Here is an 18,717-nt window from a genome sequence, read left to right as displayed (position 1 = left end):
GAAATGCACGTGCTGTAAAAATGGGGCCTTGGCTCTAAAAGACAAAAACAAACAAAATAGTAGAAAGTTGTTAGTCCGCCCTTACAAGATGCACTCCCAGATCTTTTGGTCCACGTTTCATGCAAAACCGGATGGACTAACAAAAACAATTTAATCTGGCCCCCAAAAAAAGGACAGCTGGATACAGTTGATCTGAAACTAAAAACATCAAAGTCAAATTAATACTACACACTTCACAGTACAAAACATTTAATAATACAATACAATTCAGAACAATGAACTACAAACATGACACATTGTCAGCAGGGTGAAATGCAAGCATCTTCTTACTGACCTGTGTGACCGCACTGCAATATCCATTATGCAAAACATTAACAAGAGGTGTCTGTGTTCAATATAAGAAACCACACCACCATGATAAAATAAGTGATTTCTTACCACACGCTCCAACAACAGAGGCACAGTCCACATTTCTGAACATGCCACCCTCTTTCATGTCTACCCCTCATTCAATCAGAGGCGTGGCGCGCCAACAGGAGCCACTGGTTACATCCCTCCCCTTCAAAGTGCATCAGCGACCCGACAATAAACCAAAACAAAAATCACTGCAAGGTATTCATTAGGGCACAGACTTGGGTGGAACAGATGAGGTGGAATGCTGCACAGCAGTTTCCCAAGATGAGCTGCGGGGTTTTCGTGGGCCAGTCGCTGCGTCTCATTCGTCCTCCTGAGAAAGACGAGACACTAGCTACATTTACATGGACAAAAGTAAGCCTTTCTGTTGTTTTGTCCAGAAATTCCAGGCCTTCTAAATCATTGTAAATGTGATAACAGCACCCCCTACTGTGTGGTCTGTGCCTGCAGTCAGTAGTTTGAGGAATACTATTAATAAACTCCTAAAAAAGTACAAAACTTGATGTGACTAAGGTTTGTCTTTAAGATTCATGCCTTTAATATTATTTTTCATAGCTAGTTAAAATTCGACTGCAGGTACGAGTGGAATTGGGCTAAATGTCATTTGTATTGTTGTTAATGTTATGTAGTTAATGTGTGGCAATGTTCATTGTAGTTGTTACAAAGCTGTGTTACACGTTATATATATGTTATAAATGAACCATTATATATATGTAATCTTCAAAATGACAGGGGGGCTGAAAATTCTTCCTTCATCAAAGGGGGGGGGGGGGGGGGATATTTGAAAACCAGTGCCTCAACCACTTTCACACAGTCCTTCTCCCTAGATTTAGGATTATTTCTCAGGTCACCTGACGGAATGGCTAACCTTGGCCCACAGGCGCGATAGAGTACACTACACCTAGCTCAGTAAGTGGGCACACATATTCAATAAATTTAAAAATGATTGAAAGTTTCTTCATTTCTGTGGCTCAGCTTAGGGTTAGTGAACCACATTCTATAGATTAATTACTGATAGACTGATGGTTCCAGGCCTTTATTTCTGTTAATTATATTTTCTGCTTACTACTAAGAAAAACACATTTAACATTAGAGCATTGCATCAGATTAAAAAAAAAAACATTTTAATACATAAAATGTGGACTAAATGAAAAGTAAGTTTAACACCTGCTTAAAGTTTTTATTTTCAAATGGTGCTTTTAGTCTGACAGACGAGCCTCACGTTCTAATTTAAGGAAATGGAGTAAAATCTGTTGATGTTTAGTAAAGCTTTTCTAAACTTGAAATACATGGATCCCGTCCCTTTTAACAACTACGTACCCGTATGAACCCACAGTCAGAAACTGTTTCTATCTGCCCTACTACATGAGACTAAATTGATAAAAGATAAAGATGATGTAAAGTCTACTCTTTATGTCTTCCAGACAGCTGCCCACCCTGATTGATTTCAATCTTGTGGTTTAGATTAAACAATCCTTTAGGTCCTTGTCGCCCTGTGCTCGCTGCTCCTGTCGCTGAATATCCTCCCGCGTTTTGAGAAGAGAACTGCCTGTGTTGTGGCATTGCGTAGTGATAAGAGCCTTGTTTAATGTTTGAGCCAAAAGGGAGCTATAAAAATGTGCCACAATGGTAGTGTTATTGTTTCAGAGGCAACATTTCAGAAGATGAGGTACTCAAATTGGACTGAATATCACTTGGTTTACCTTGGCCCTTAACAAGCTGTCTCAAAGTGGGTGATAACAACTTCAAAACTCATTTCACAGGCTCCTCAGAACATCAGTTTCTCTGTGTTATTGATGCGCCCTGCTCTTAGAAAAATACAACCTTTGAAAAAAGTCATATTTTTGCCCTGCTGACAATGATTCTGTGATATGTGTAATAATAATTTTTTTTGTTTTAAAAAACGAAGTCCAGTCCACTGCAGATACAGATTGAACTTGCATCCCATTTTGTGAAATGTTTAGCAGTCATTTTTGCTAAGTAGTACATTTAACCATTGAAGACTCTGAAGACTGTTTCTTTCACTCATATTGAATATTTCTAAGTTCCATTTTTATAATCTCAATATAAACAAATCATTTTAATCTCACTTTATACACTGAATTTAAGTGTTGATAGGCAGGGGGTACGGGGTCATTGTGGTGCAGGAACACCTCCGTCAGATAAGTTATCTCTAGCTCATTGGCCAGATTTGCATTATTAATTGATTAAATCTTGAATTAGGACATCAAGTTTTCGTTTTACCGATGTCTACAGAGTCAGACTAAAAATAAATGAATAGAATCAGCTTCGGGCTTTCTAACATTGGCTTGTTGATGATGTTCACTGGACACAGTTGAATATCTTGAATGTCCAAATCTGTTTTTAACTTTGTGGTATTGAAAGACCTCACGTTCGCCCCACCTCCCATCTTTGCATGAATCGCATATATCTTCTCGGCTGTCGTCTTGGGACGCAGTAAAATACGCCCAGACCGCAGACATGTTGGCTCTAGCATTAACCTGCCATTGCACTTCTGAGAGCCTTAGTTTGCATATGTGAAATGGAGCACTCCTCCAGGTGTATTCAGGGACTGTTTGGAATCACATGATCACGCAAACAAAACATGACATCAGCAAACATTTTTACTCTCCAGACCGATGCCGATATTCAAAATAACTACATATTTCATTGATAATAGCAGCGGTGCTGATTTATTCTCCATCCGTAATAGCTGCCAGCATTTTCTAATCTTATTTTACAATCATTGGAATGACTGTTATATTAATATTAGGTTCTCCAATTAAATACAGGGTAAAGTGAGAATATAGCAAACAGCTGTGTAACAGGGATGCAAGGCTTTAAAAAATAAACAGTTTTTTTCCACAGAAGCATTTCTGCTGTAGGGCTGGGCGATATGGATAATAATAATTTATATTTTTAGGCTGAAGGCCTTTATACAGTATTTATCTTGTTATGTATTTATTTTCATAAAGTAGTTACAAAAAGCCATCTCTAAATCAAAGCTTTATCCTAAACGTCTCACAGGCACATTTTTTAACAAACAGCTGTAGATAAATATGAGAAACAGCTGAAAAATAACCTGTTGGAATACATAGAAATATAATTATAGTTCAACATAGACCATCTTAATATAAACAATATAGTCTAATCTTATATCTCTTTTAAAAAAATCTCCGTTTTTAAAATCTCGGTATATTGTCCAGCCCTAAGTCTGCTCTTCATTTGGTCTGCCAATTTAAACAGGAAGTATGACATCAGCAGGTAACAGGGAGTCTGAACAGCACAGTTCTGTTTTATTCACTTAAGCGTTCAGCCTCTGTGTGTCAAACAGCCCCAAACTGAATAACATTCAATCCAATTACGGTATGATTGTACATAAAACTCAGACCTCTCTGACTAAACCTTCTCCCTTTAGTAACAACTTCAACCCGTGTTTCATTCAGCCCACTGTTAGACGAGGTCGCTCCATACATCTCTCCGGACTCCCAGGTCTGACATCTAAGCAGAGACTCTAGGGAGTCTGTTGAAGCTGGTGTGGAGAGGGACTCATCTAGTCTCTCGCTGCCTCCATCCAAGCGCCACACCCATCTTTATCTGGCAGACCAGCCAGACTGAGTGGCCCTGCAGCCACCTAGGGTTCTCCAGCTGCTCCAGGCCCAGGGGAGCTTAAGCCCACCTTTAAAAACATCCTAAAAGTCTTTGAACTTAAAAAATAATTTCTAGAAGATAACGATTGAATGTCCATAACTTCCATAATGATTTTCATTGCTCTCTAATGCAAATCTTAGCAAACATTGCTCACAAATTAATTCAGCAGCTGAGAAAGCGTAGATAACATGTAAAAATGACCAAATCAGGACTATCTGTCCTTTGATGTAATAATTGGAATTGGTACAGAGAGTGGGATTCCTGCCCTCCTGGCTGTCCCATCCAGTGGACAATTGGAAGGAAAACATGCTGTAATCTGATAAATTACGGTTATCTGATTTAAAAAAATAATAATAAATAAAGTCCTGGGTAAATTCACCCCTGCACAGCTCATCGCTTACCCACGCTTTGGCAATTTGTCGTAACGAGGGAAATTATCGTATCATTTATGGAAGGGAAACAACTGTCAATTTAGAGTGATAACAATAAACTTTAATTGATAATCTTTTCGAACCCCTAAAACTGTTGGAATGGCTGAGATTGTTAATTTTACTGTTTGAACAGTTTTTGTCTATTTCCATGAGAGCATCAATAAGTGTTGTTGTATGCAATTAGTAAGCTGCTTAGTGGCAACATTGCAGTACTTCACAGAACTGCTGTACTGAAGGAGCGGCCTTGTTAATGCACATTTTAGAGCTATTAGCTGTGATGTGTGTATAAAAATAGATTATTTTGTCAATATTTTAGTTTTTATTGTGATTTTTACCATTATTTCAATAAATGCCACAAAATATCATCATAAAATCCAAAAGTCCATACAGGCCTGACTCTGTCTTCAACCTACTTTCGTTTTGTACCCAACGAACCTAAATAACTGAATAATTTCCTTCTGGTGGACATGATGTAGTGAAATCCCATAACCCCATATCGTGATACAAGAGGCTGGACAGGAAACGGGTGAAATGAGGCTCATGTCAGCACAACCAATTACCACCTAGGGATTCATTGACTGGAAATAGATGCATTTGAGTTTCTCACCAGTAATATTAATAAGTATATTTTGATTATCTTTGAAAAATGTCTTTTCCTGTCAGTTTTTTTTTCTGCTAATAGTTTTCTGGTTGTGTTTGCTTCACAGTCCTGCTGCATAATGCCATCCCCTTTGTTGGATTTGGATTCTTCGATAACTGCATCATGATTGTGGCTGTAAGTGTCAGCTTTGTAGAAATTTGTACAACGCTGTGTTTGCTGGGCACGAATGCTTGGAGTTTAAAGATTCAACACATTCCTGCTGAGTGAGCAGAAAAGATGCTTTAGTTGGTTTTTCACTTTCTCAGAGGGGGGTGTGTTTTATTATCTCAGAGAACAGCTGCAAAGAAAGTTGTTTTTCTGCTGAATTTAACTAAACATGGCTCAACAAAATATAAATGGAAAATGCAATCATAAAAATGTATATATTATGCTTTTTTAAAAGCTAGTAATTCCATTTATTTGCACTGAAGTCTTAAAGATTGAAATATAAAACAGAACATCAATAGAAAATGTCCTGATGCATCTCAGTAATCCAGGCAGGGGGAAAAAAGTCGAGCAGGTCCTCTGGACGGGTTCGACTTTGTTGAAACGTTTCGTCTCTTCTCAAAGAAACTTCTTCAGTCTGTAGAGTTGTAGGTAAACTCAGCTTTATAACCAATACCTTTGCATAGTGGATCACCAAGTTTAATGGTGACAATTAAAACTGGTCGCTCACATGAAAAAGAGGACCATCAGCCCAGGATAAAGGTGTTCCCATCCTGGATACAGAAGAACAGTGTTTGTTTGTTGTTTTTTTGTTTTTGTTTTTATGATCAATAGAAAATAACAAATGAGGCAAACCTAAAGTCAGACTGTGCTTGGATCCTCCCAAAGGTTTTTTACTGAGTTCAGAACATAAGGAGCTAATGCTGCCTGAAGGTCCTAGTTTTTAGTTTTTGTGACATTTTTGGTGAGACGTTATAAATTCAGACGGGAAACCAGACACTGAGACTAAAAGCTTCTCATGCTAGTCGAAAACAGGATTTTAAAAGGTTATTTAAAGTGTAAAGTTGTGACCGAGGTATGTTTGTGACTTGATCTTCTAAATATATACATTTATATTTAAGTCAAAATAAAGATTTAAAACGACCATTTTTTGCAAATAAAGATCTGATTGCTATCAAAACCATACAGACAGCAGAACTGTTCAGAGTGATGTATGGTTCAGTGCAGGCAAGATGGCTTCTGTTCTTTTTTCCTAATAACACTGAGAAATATCAGGAATAGGTATTTATCACGGTGCATACTCATACAGTATGATCTCATGGTTTAAAATTCAAAGGAAACTGGGCTTAATCTCAGGTATCTGATTGTTTTTCAGGGCACACAGATTGAGTTATCCATCGGTGTGGTTCTTGGCATTTCAACTATGGCAGGTAAGAGAACTGCTTGACCTTGCACCAGTGTTGTAGTCAAGTCACTATGCCTCGAGTCCGAGTCCAGGTTCGAGTCACCAGTGTTCAAGTCCGAGTCAAGTCCAAGTCATTAAAAAAAAAATCCGAGTCGAGTCCGAGTCGAGTCCACTACTCATCCGAGTCAAGTCCGAGTCGAGTCACTATTGACGTGTGATGTATGACATGAATCAGTAACAGTCCATTGCACTAATAACTCTTTCGCTGTAGTTACCCTTGGTTTTACTCGGTAAAACTACTGCTTTTTCCAAGTCTAAGACGTCTCCTAACCATGGTTTTTAAACATTCTTGTTATGGAACGTGCAACAGCGACTCGAGGTACGCTGATAGGCCGCATATAAAGGATGTTAAAGCCGCAAGCGGCGTCGATCGGATCCTCGCAGCCAAGCGCACTCCGGCCTATTGGCCACCGCGGCGGTGCCGGCCGGCGGGCGGGGTTCGCACACCGCCGCGGCTACGAGTGGCCGGCGGGGTTCGCGCACCGCCGCGGTGCCGGCCGGCGGGCGGGGTCCGCCCGCCACCGCAGATGCTGTTACGCATTTTCCTCGCCCGTCCACCGGGCGAGGAAAATGCGTAACAGCATCTGCGGTGGCGGGCGGGGTCCGCCCGCCACCGCAGATGCTGTTACGCATTTTCCTCGCCCGTCCACCGGGCGATTCCCACAAACGCGTTCGGCAGCGTTCCCCCATGACTCACAACAAATCTGGTGTGGATCGGTCGATGCAGCGAGGAGATCCAGCCGTTGGATAATGATAATGCATTTGGCCACCGGACCGGACTAAATTGTTCGGCGGGCCGGAAAATTTATACCGATTCCTGGACGGTGACTACAAACAGAAAAAAAAAACGGCCAATGACGCTATGAACGCCGAGCAGGAGAAAAACAGCGACTTACCTTTCTATCAACTTGGCCCGTTTCCCAGTCTTTCCGAGCCCCTCGACACTCAATCCATCGTTTGAGCTGAACGTTGGTATGTTGTTCCACAGTTCTACCAGTAAAATGGGCGCCTGGACATCCTCTTGTGAAAGTTTAACAGCTGTAAAGTCGGTCATATTGTTGCATCTGTTGCATGTGTAATGGCTGGCTGCTACGTGCGCTCTCACACTGTTTGCCCAACCTTAGCGGCAAGGGGCGTTGCTCATGAGATGGTGACGTCACGTGCGCGGCACGACATTTAGATATTAAAATCATACACCAAATAATATTCTAACGACATATTAAAATTATAGCCTAATGATATAAAAAAAGTCGAGTCTTTTTCTCAACTTCCGAGTCAGAATGATCTGAATGTAGGAGTCCGAGTCCAAGTTCGAGTCATCAGTGCGCAAGTCCAAGTCAAGTCACGAGTCTCTAAATTTAGCTAATGACTCGGACTCGAGTTCGAGTCTCGGACTCGAGTACTACAACACTGCCTTGCACTGCTTATATCCTCATTTAACGTTTCTTGAAAATAATTAGTTTGCAGCGAGGAATTGGTGTGTGGGTACGCCTGATATTGAGAGAAAGCAAGTCCCTGCAGAAAGATTAGGTCTGGTCTGGGCCAGTTTAGTATAAAGTTGTCAGATTCTGGTCACCAGACGATTTCTCTGTGCATCCCTAATGATGTGCTGTTTGCAGCCTCGTACCTCCTCCAGCAGCTCAAAGGTCTGAGCCAAGCACATAAAGCTGGAGATGGAGTTAGACGTTGCTGCTGCAGCACCAATTAATCTGCTGATCTTTTGTCTTTCCCTCTGAGGGTTTCTGTGATTCTGCTTTTCCAACTTCACTAACACGCGACATTCAGGGTCATAAACACGCGAAAGCAAAGCCTTTATTTTCTCACTTCCAGAGCGATGTTCAAGCACCAGAACTGATTATTCAGCTGAAGCATCCTCTGAATTTGTGGTCCTTTTTGTTTTCTGTTCTGCACTTTTTCAGCTGGTGAGAGATAATAGCAATTTATATTTTTCTGTTTGAATCCACTTGATGAAACGTTGAGCTGAGATATTCATAACGTGCGTTTTATCAAACCTGTTTTGGTATTATTGTCGTGCTCTGTGCAATAGGAAAGCAATTTTAGATGACTTTCTGTGTCAGTTTTATATATTATGACGTTGCCAGGAGGAATGTACCTTTTACCTGTCGTCAGTGTGAGGTAATTTAGTAATCACTCCTCTCTTCTCACCTTTTCTGCAGCTGCTGCACTTGGCAACCTGGTGTCTGACCTGGCAGGACTGGGGTAAGGCTTTTAAACACAGACCAAAGCAATCTGGACAAAGGTACAGTGCTTTTTAAGAGCACAAATCTGAGCGCAGTGGGATTAAACGGCATCATTAAACATTTAAATAATGTCTCTTAAATATGGATTTTCTTTTACACATTTAAAAATAATCTAAAAAATCTAAAGCATATATTTATAATGCTTTACAGTAAGAAAAATCCTTGCATTTAAAATTATAGTATAGCCATTGTAGACTCAGAAAAGGGCATTTGCGAATTGGAAAGTATAAAATAAGCCTTTAGTTAAAGGTTGTGGACACATGATTGCAGAAAGACTCTCAAGACAAGTCAAGGTTTATTGATTTGAAAAAAAAAAAGCTTATTGTTTGCATTTAGTTTTGCTAAATGAGCTTGTTATTATTTGTTTAGCGCCTCCTATTGGAAACAATAGCCATAAACCATGCACCATTATTAGCTTAAACGTTAATGGCTGTTAACGGGTTAAAACCCAGCCGTGTGAAGATGTGGGCCACGCTGCTGTCAGTTTGATGTATCAGTCAAATTGGTCTGAGAGTCTCAGTGGAGACGCTCTACTTTGCTGCCATTCAGTCATATGACAGACAGACAAGAGTCCTGCTGGTCAGGTTTTCAAGGCAACACCTGAAAGGTGTCATTTTTCTCTTACAGCTTTGATGGATTCATGTCTGCGTATGAAGGCTTTTCACCTGTTTCTTAGTGGAGGCTCCTTTAAGCACTGGAAGCTGTTTGCATCACGGCCTGCTTTTGTTTCAATTACAGCAGCTTTCTGAAGGATCTGCACTTCAGTTCCTCTGAGTCGCTGGTCCTTTAGAGGCGGCTCAGAAGGACGCTCAGCTGATTCCTCTAAAGGTGACAGATGAAAAGATCCCAGATAACCCTTGGTTTACCAGTTAAAGTTACTAAACCGAGGACAAATCGAAGAAAGCCACATGCTAAGTACCATTTCATTAGACACTGGTAGCATGCTAACTGGAAATTATTCAGATCCCTGTGTTTAAGTTGCACACACACAAACATTAATGATGAATACATCATAGACTGTTTTTGCTTTGTAATGAGGAACATAGGGAACATTTTTCCCTCTTTAGCAAGCGCTTCTTGCTGCTGTCCCTAAATGGACGGATATATTTTACTGGTTTTAAAAACAGAGGAGTCTAAAACAAGCAGTTCTTGCCTTCTGTAAAGCGACAATCTACACCAGCACTGAACTGTAGCGCTACACCCATCAGGGATATCGAGGCCATTTTCCAGCCAATGATTTTGTAAAACTCTGACCTGCCAGTACTGAGTTGATCAGATGGTAAATAACAACAAAATGCTTTTTTCCCCCTTTCTGCACAAACTGAAAATCCATCTTTCAGGTAAACAAAGATTTCATCAACAAATAGCCAAAGTTGCAGAGGTGGCCGTCTCTCAATCACTGAAGATCTAAAAGTCGCTTTAAAATCCTACAGGTTACGTCACAGAGAAATCTGCACAACCCAAATAAAAAGCATTAGAGCTTATCTCATTTACATTTATCAGACAGATTATACCTCTTCGTTTGTCGTCTTTCTTTTTTATGTAGACCAGCGCTGTATTACAAGTTACTAAATTGTACAACAAAGGTAAAATGACTGTCTTCAGTATCTTATATTTAATGCTAACTGTGCTAGCATGTCTGTGTTAATATTCTCGGTGGACATGGCAGACCCATGGGCCATGGCCTTATGGATTTTAAGCTTCGAAGGTTAAAATGTGGCAAATTAGTTGAAATCAGTTCAACTTGAATAAAAGTGGCAGCCTGAAGGAACAGCAACATGCCTCCATAGAAAAGTGTTTTCTTAATGCTTCTTACAGCTTCATTGCTTCATCTGACTTCAGTGATACTGAAAATGGCTGACCCTGAGACTTCTTACATCAGTAACGATCTCCACACCGAAGAGTGTTGCTGTTATCAGCGCCACCCATTTGCCTTAGTATGCGCTGCGTCGCCTGATCTGGCCCGTCCAAAGTGTTTCAGTTCCACTCCCCAGCTGAGTTAGGGGTGAAGCTCTACTGAATCAATCTCATCTTGGCTGGATTATAGCTAATGTCTCTAAATATAGCGTTTTGGCTCTAAATGAGATCATAATTAACATTTTTCAGGCATTGTGTTTGTGATGAGTTGTAACTGCTTCCATGTGTGTAATTATCCTGAATGGAATAATCAACAGATGGAATAAATGCTGCATATTTAGAGTAAAGTAAGCAGATAATATGTTGAATATAGTGATGCTTGAATGCTCTGTGAAAACAGGCTGGAGCTCAGTGAAATTGTTTAATTTATCGTTTGATGACAGCTTGACGCTCAGATTTAACCCCTAGTGGCAGGAACAGAAACATTTCAGGAATTAGTGATCAAACTGCAGAGCTCAGCGCGGCCGTTTCTGTATGTTTTAGTCCACATATCCTTCGCCTCAGGCTTTGTTTCCTTTGACAGATGTAGGAAATGATCATTAATACGCAATAATTCAGCTCATGAGTCATTCTGACCATGGGTACTGATGCTGCCTCCTGGCTGCTGTTTGCATTTCTTATGGCCAACATGCATCAGTGGCTTTGTGGGGCAGACGGTCCAGACAGAAAAGCATTATTGCTTTCAGCCAGCGTTGACAAAACGGGATGAAAACTCAGAGCTGCCATTAGTGACCTCTGTGGAACAAGTGGGAACCGAGACGCATTAATTTTATGTTTACATTGCACATCTATCCACCCACTGACCTGGTGCTCAAAATGTCTTATCGTTCGCAGTTAGAAAAATAAACAGGTTCTTACTCCTGAGGTTTTGTTTTAGTATGTTATATATTTCTGTGTTATATTTATGTATTGAAGTTTATCGGTCTAATTATGTGAAGCACTAAATCAGACCACGTTTATGTTTAAATGAACTCATCGCTCAGCAAGTTTTCTGTTTTTTTTTAATGGATCTGAAAAATGTTTCTTGCTAAAAATCTGTTGAGGTTGTGGGAAGGCATTTACCCATAATGCCTTTACTACTAGTAGTTTATGAGGTCCCACGAGTCTCACTGGGTGTCAGGACACAAACTAAAGTCTGAAATCAAAGAGAGCTCTGCAGTAAAAATGCCGACAAGTCAGAAATCAGGACATGATTGTAAAACCAGGAGAAATTTCTACATCCAATAATATCAGTGAAATAGGAGTTTAAAACTTCCAGGGATCTTTGATGAGGGAAATTTCTGGCAGATTTGATTTACTTAGGAGGTGGATTGAGATCCTTTTTAGTTGGAGGAATATTTCTGAAGCTTTCTGCATAGGACAGCTGAACGATTGAAGAAACCAAAAGGGTTGATGGCAGATCAGTCCACAAAGAAAAAAACGTATTTTCTGATCTAGCCACAGATATAAAGGAGTGATTAAAGTCCAACACAGAAACAACATCGTGTGCAGATGTATGGTCTGATGCTGCCTAAGCAGGGATTGTGGAACAGATGAAGAGGTTTGCGTCTGAGAAAAGAAACTGGGAGTGAATATTCTGATGTCTGCTACTGTGGGGTTGAATCAGTGACTGGGACGAATGGATTCTCAGTTCACTGCTCACACAAATAAGCCTCAGCTGGAGCCGCTGAGTTGGAGGAGCGATGGCAGCCTGAAGGGTAGAGAAGACCGGAGGAGTTGGTGCAGAGACAAGAATGAGGGAGTTTCACAACAGAGATATGAGTGAAACGTTTTAGGACAGACTGTGGACTGATTCCACCTGGTTCTAAGTTAGTTTAAACTTATCTGACACTTTGAACCGTCTGGAGTCTTTAGATTGATCAACTCCACAACAAATCTAATCCAGGCCAGGCCAACTTTATTTATTGGCACTTAACAAAGCAGCATACATGATAAACATATTTATTTATTCTCTCTCTCTCCAGTTAAAAGGAGAGCAGCTGCTTTCTGCACCATCAGGTTGTCTGTGATACACCATAAAACAGAGAGTTGCAATAATCGAGGCGTGTTGTGATAAAGCGTGGATTACAGGGAGACTAAAACAAATCAGTCAGAAAATGTCATCCTACAGTAATGACACTGTTCATAAGCTGGAAACATTTCCTCAAAGCGTTGACTGAGGATCATCCGTCAACATGAGAGAGGCTGTTTGCCGAGGAGCAGAAGGCAGCTTGATAACTGGGACCACTATTAGGCAAACTCCTTATATTTTACTTTGGCAGGGTTGGAGCTGGAGAAGAGGGGATGAAGAGAAACCTCTGAACTGCACCGCCGCAGTTCAGATGTTTCTCACTTTGGAGTTCCTTCCTCCTCTCAGTTTTTCCCCCAGATTAAACTCAAGTAAGATTATGGACACAGCATTTGTTTAAATGTTACAGATGTAACTCTTAGAAAACCCCTGAACGACTAAAGTTGCTCTTTAGCATTAAAGTTATTTGAAAAATTGTCTCGGAGGTACTTTCATCTATTATGTGTCTTGGATCCGTTTCAGTTTGCTTATAGATCTTGTAGAGGGTGGGAAGATGCAACAGGAACCCTTAAACATGATTCTAAGGCATCTAGAAAACATTTTTAGCAATTTCTCATCAGCTTTTAACTAGAGAAGGACTGATACAGATTTTACTGAATATGTGCTGCCGATTTTTTTGGGGGAGGCCAATTATTGAAGCCGATATTGCTTCTTCTTCCCACATTTACATGGTAAAAATGACTTGATGATAACAAATGTTACACAAGTCTCAGTTTGACCAAAGAAGAAACATTTTAACAAAACATATCAACAATGGATAGCACAGAATGCAGAACATTTAAATATACAATAAATGTAACACTTAAACGTTGCTGACAGATTGTGGTGAAAAGGAAGCTGTGGGTTATCGATGTTACCTTTTTCCTCTCCGTAAATTAAAAGTAATCGACTGGGAACAGTTTAATGAATCTTCCCAACATGCGGCTCAGCAGGACACAACGCTGAACAGGGATCCAGCTCAGTGTCTCTGCAGCGTTTTTAAATTCAAACTAACTACAATCTACACAATCAACCTGATGTGTTTTAAACGTCCAAGAGATTTTCAGAGCCTTTTAACGAGATCTAAAAAAAAAAGAAAAAAGTGACCAGATGTTGACCGTTCTAAACCCTTGGCGTTTCCTTTCTCCTCCATCTTCTCCCCTTCAGGCTGGCGGGTTACGTGGAGGCCGTGGCGTCCCGACTCGGCATGCAGATTCCCGAGCTGAGCCCGAAGCAGGCGGACATGTGGCAGACCAGAGTCAGCTGTCACATGGTCAGAGTCAACAGTCCTCTCCACCAACCACAGTCTGATGGCCTCTGAGCAGAGATGAAGTTTAAAAAGCTGTCAGGGGTCATGATTACAGTCCAACGCATGGCTGCTAGGAATTTACTGCTTTGATTGAAATAATAGAGTAGCACATAATGCAGGTCTAGTAGAGTAATAAAAGCCAACAGACGCCACAGTCATGACTAATTGGATCATTAATTGGCAGGGGCGAGGTTCAAAGTCATGACTTCGGTCATTCTCTTCAAGCGTAAGGTGTGAACCTGGAGGCTCTTATTTCAGGAAGCAAATGTTTTAAATGCTGGTTATAGAGATTGTTTGGAAAAACAGCGGGCTTTGATTAAAATGTCGATTGGAGGGAGAGAGGGCATACGAAGAAATGCAGAAAATCTTAGGCTGCCCATATAAACAATCCCAAAATATCCAAAATGTCCAAGACTCAGCCAATTATCTGCTCCACACTGATCAAAGAGGTTTAATAGACTCCACTGTGAAGCCAAACTATCGGTAAGAAGCCCCCACAAAGTCCCATGGTTGGGGTGGGGAACCCCGACATGAGCGGATTAGGTTAACGAGCGCATCGGCTGCCTAAAGAGAGACGGCGCAGATGTTTAAGTCAGCAGACAGACAGCTCCAAACGCACCCTGAGCCAAGCAGCATCTTGGTTCCACACCAGCAAAGTTATAGTTCTGGATGGATGGCTAGCCCAGCTCCTCTGAGCCGAATCCAGCAGAAAGCGTGGAGTCACATCAAACGTGTCGTTTCTTATGCAAAGCCAGGAAAGGCTGAGGAGCTGTGGAATAAACTCCAGCGGTCCTGGACCAGAACACCTGTTCACAGGCGCCAGAGGTGTGCTGACGGCACGCAGCGGCGGCTAGACGTCTACATTTAGGGATTCACAGAGAGCTAACCCTACAAGCAGTTTTCAGTTTAGACAGACTTTCTTTGTTCCTTTTCCCTCACTTCTGTACAATGGGAACAAATGTGATCTTTTTTTTTCCCTATATGACTTTCTAACAGTGTGAATAGAAATGTTTGAGTTGTAAAGTGAGAACATTGCAGCTGATTGACATTCTGTCGGACTTTTCTCCTCACCTGCAGGGTAAAGCCATCGGCGTGGGAATCGGCTGCATCCTCGGTATGTTTCCTCTTCTCTTCTTCTCTGATGACGAGGAGAAGAAGGAAGGACAGGCGAAGGATGAAAGCCCTCCTGCTCCTGCACTGAGCAGCAAAAACTGAAAGCGGCTCGGTCAGGGCGGATACCGTTTGTCGTCCTGAAGAAAAAGCGGACTGTTTGAGACCGAGCGCTCCGTCCCCGCCGCCGTCTGGAGCGGAGGAGAACGGGCCAAGACCCGGACCACCAGGGTCCTCTGAGGGGATCTGACGTGATCTATTGAAGTAAAGCACAGAAGGCTGGCCGTGTGTTGGTAGAGTCCAGACTGGAACGCTGCTAAATCCCCCACCATCATAAGCCCGCCCCATCTTAGAGGTCTCGCTTCTGTTACGTAACTTTAGAATCAAGCACCGACTTTATGTCATTAGAGGGCAACTTTGCCGACTGAAAGCTTGAACGGCTGTTTGAAAAGTTAGCAGCCAGTTCAAAGACACAAAACACTTGAACATATTCAGATGAAGGCTTTCTGTTATAAGTCTTTTTAATATGATATGCAAGATATGAGTGTAGTTTATTTGCTTTATCTGTTTCCTAATCATCAGATTAGTCTCTTGCTGCGTTACCCTCATAGTAAATAGAAGTTAAACACCTTATTTATTTTCAGTTATTGATTGCTTTTGGTTTCGTCTACGCATTATTATATATTCACCTGTATGAGTTGCCAGAGCAGTAACCCAAGTGCGCTGTAGCTAAGACCTTTACAGAAATCCGTTCAGACATTTTAAAGAAGGGGAGCTACCTGAGGTTTACATGCATCTAACTAACATGACTCCAAAACGGCTCCACTGATGTCCCTGAGCTGAGCAGGAGCCACCAGGGGCCAATCAGCTCTCTGCTTCTACCTGTACCTCATTATAACGCCTCCTCTGCTGCCCTCTGCTGGTCAACCACCGGCTGGTCTTTGCTTTTAGTCTGTTACCAGAGCATCTTCACCAGCTCACGATACCCGATGTCGATTACTGTTCCCCTCAGCGTAAAGTTCACTAACATTTTCCTTTGTTCTTTGTTTCCTGGGTGCAGCATTCATCTCATAATTTAAGGTTAAAATGGAAGGAAGTGACCAAATACAGTGCTGTAAAAAAGCCTTTGCCTGCTTAGAGTGTTTCAGCTTTTCATTTTGTTGCCGTGCTTCATTTTACCAGTCAAAGATAAGCTGATGAAAGGCTAATATATAATGTAATAAAAAGGACGTTTTTTAAATGATTACTAGATGAATTTAGTAAAAAATAACCGTCTACACCAACCTGGCCTCATTTGGAAAAAGTAATGCAGTCTTTGTCAAATCATAAATCTCTTGTTGTTAACGAAACTTTTAGGAATGCTGAGTACATTTTCAGTAGAATCAAGAAATCACTTAAAGAGAACCCGCAGTTTGAGCTTGAGATCCTAAAAAGCAACACATGATGCTCTGATGTGAAGAAAATCCAGAACTGAAGAGAAATCATGTTACTGACACCTCATCAGTCTGGAAAGGGGCAAAGCATTTTCTAAGGATGGTAGTATTATGGTCTGGGGCTGCTTGCTACAGGGTCTGGATGACTTGCTGTAATTGATAGAACCGGGAATTTTCCTTAGAACCTGTAAAATCTTGAGAGGGAACGTCCGGCCTTCGGTTTGTGACCTTAAGCTCAGGTGAAATGAAGTTACACAGCCGGACATTGAACCAAAGCACACCAGCAGATCTACTTCTGAAAGGCAAAAAACAAAAAGGACAATTCTGAAATGGCCTAGTCAAAGTCCCAATTCAAATCCAATTGAGCTCTTGTAGCATGACCTTGAACAGGCCGCCGATGTCCAAATACCTCGACTGTGACTGGATATAAACAATTTGACCAATCATTGCAAGGAGAAATCTGAAACAATCTCTAAGGGGGCAAATACTTTCATACAGCCCGGTATTCCTGCTAAGGACTTTATTTGTGTTTTAATATTTATATTTGTAAGTTTCAGCTGTTTATTGTTATCTAGAAAGTACAATACATTAAGACTGCAAAGTATTGACGCACAAAAGGTTTTTTTGTTTTTTCTTTTGCGCAGAAGGACGTTCCAGCTGACTGTGTTGCGGCCCACAATTAAACTAAATGATGTCTCCAAACACTTGAAATAGAGACACTGTTTCAGCTTTGTGCCGTGTGGACCACACAGATTGCCACAAGTTCTAAGAGTGAACAGATGTACAGAGAAATGTACATATTTATGTAGTTTCTTCCTTTACCATCTTGCATGCATTATATGAATTCTAAAGATGATAAATAAAAGTACCTCTGTAAGGTTTGCAGCACATGACTGACGGCACGTAGATACAGGTGGGATTTAATCAGGCGGAGCCCTAACAGACAAAGGGCTCCACACCTTCTGTGGCCCTGATTATGTTCATCATTCTGAAATCTGGTGTTTTTTTTTTTTTTTTAAATGGGCCAAAAATGTTGGAATCGAGCATAAAAAAAAGACAGCACATTGGTTTGTGTCTGGACTGTCGATGCATGCTAACGAATGCCGTTTTTGTTTCGTGTCGTAAACTGGCTGTGGTCTTTGTTTGCACTGAAACGAGTTGACAGCTTCCAGTTTCCAGAAGCAAACTAGAAGATTTTCTGTTTGGTCTTATGACCTAAGGGTGGCGCCCTTTTCTCAAACTAAAAAAAATAAATAACTAAAAATGGAAAAAAATTGGTTGAAAGAATTTATCTTGCATCTATCCAATAAAGTTTCTCAACCCTCTACCCTAAAGTGGGGAGTTTTGCATGACCTTTTTTATTATTTTTTGTTGGTGGGAATATGTTTAAGTATGTGTGATGAATCACATTATTTTATTACTTTTCATTAAAAACGTTTTTCTTGTATCCTGCAACTGGGTATATGTCATAAAATAAAAATATCCATCAATTTTCTTTATTTGGTAGGTCCATCCCAGGTACAAAAAAATATAAATAATTAAGAAGGAATAAATAGATAAATGATTACAAGTATGAGTTTTTGTGTTGTTTTAGATCTCCATGGTTATGTATGTATGGCGCTAAAACAGTGACAGCTTGCAGCGATGTTGAAAAGAGATTTGGCATTGTAAAAATCAAACATTGAAAAAGATGACGAGGAGTACCAGGAAAATGGAAGATCCATGAAGGGGCCTTCAATTTAGCCCCGCCCCCGACGGCAAAACACTGCCAGTTTGTAGCGACATGGTAGCTGAAGGAGCTCTGCAGTGACAATGAAAACGTCTGTCATTGAAAAAAGCCACAGCATAAAACGAGAATATAAGTTTTTACTTTCCAACAATGTTTGACTTTTCAATGTCTAATATTTTCAATGCCAAATCTCTTTTTCAAAGCCATTGCATGTGATTTTTCAATGTTTGTTTTTACAATGCCAGATCTCTTTTCAACATCGCTGCAAGCTGTCACTCTTTTAGCTCCATACATGTCGGTGGTCTGCAGATACAAGCTGAAACATGCAGGTAAAACTCAGCTCTGAATTAATGTTGTAAGGAGG

The 18,717-nt window shown here is 40.8% G+C and overlaps 1 protein-coding gene across 1 annotated transcript in view; it reads left to right on the top strand.

The window, feature by feature from the left end:
- Nucleotides 1-17,881, top strand: part of LOC105940369 (transmembrane protein 65) — a 41,807-nt gene extending 23,926 nt beyond the window's left edge. Inside the window, exons 4-8 of the mRNA XM_012882884.3 lie at nucleotides 5,204-5,271; nucleotides 6,458-6,512; nucleotides 8,725-8,767; nucleotides 13,940-14,045; nucleotides 15,159-17,881. Of these exons, the coding sequence (XP_012738338.2) occupies nucleotides 5,204-5,271; nucleotides 6,458-6,512; nucleotides 8,725-8,767; nucleotides 13,940-14,045; nucleotides 15,159-15,296 (410 nt within the window). The 3' untranslated portion in view covers nucleotides 15,297-17,881. The remainder of the gene's footprint in view (nucleotides 1-5,203; nucleotides 5,272-6,457; nucleotides 6,513-8,724; nucleotides 8,768-13,939; nucleotides 14,046-15,158) is intronic.
- The last annotated feature ends 836 nt before the right edge of the window (nucleotides 17,882-18,717 follow it).

The sequence above is a fragment of the Fundulus heteroclitus genome, chromosome 3 (genome assembly GCF_011125445.2).
Source record: "Fundulus heteroclitus isolate FHET01 chromosome 3, MU-UCD_Fhet_4.1, whole genome shotgun sequence".
NCBI classification, from domain to species: Eukaryota; Metazoa; Chordata; class Actinopteri; order Cyprinodontiformes; family Fundulidae; genus Fundulus; species Fundulus heteroclitus.
Note: the sequence above shows the minus strand (reverse complement) of the source record. Positions and strands in the feature narration are given on the sequence as shown.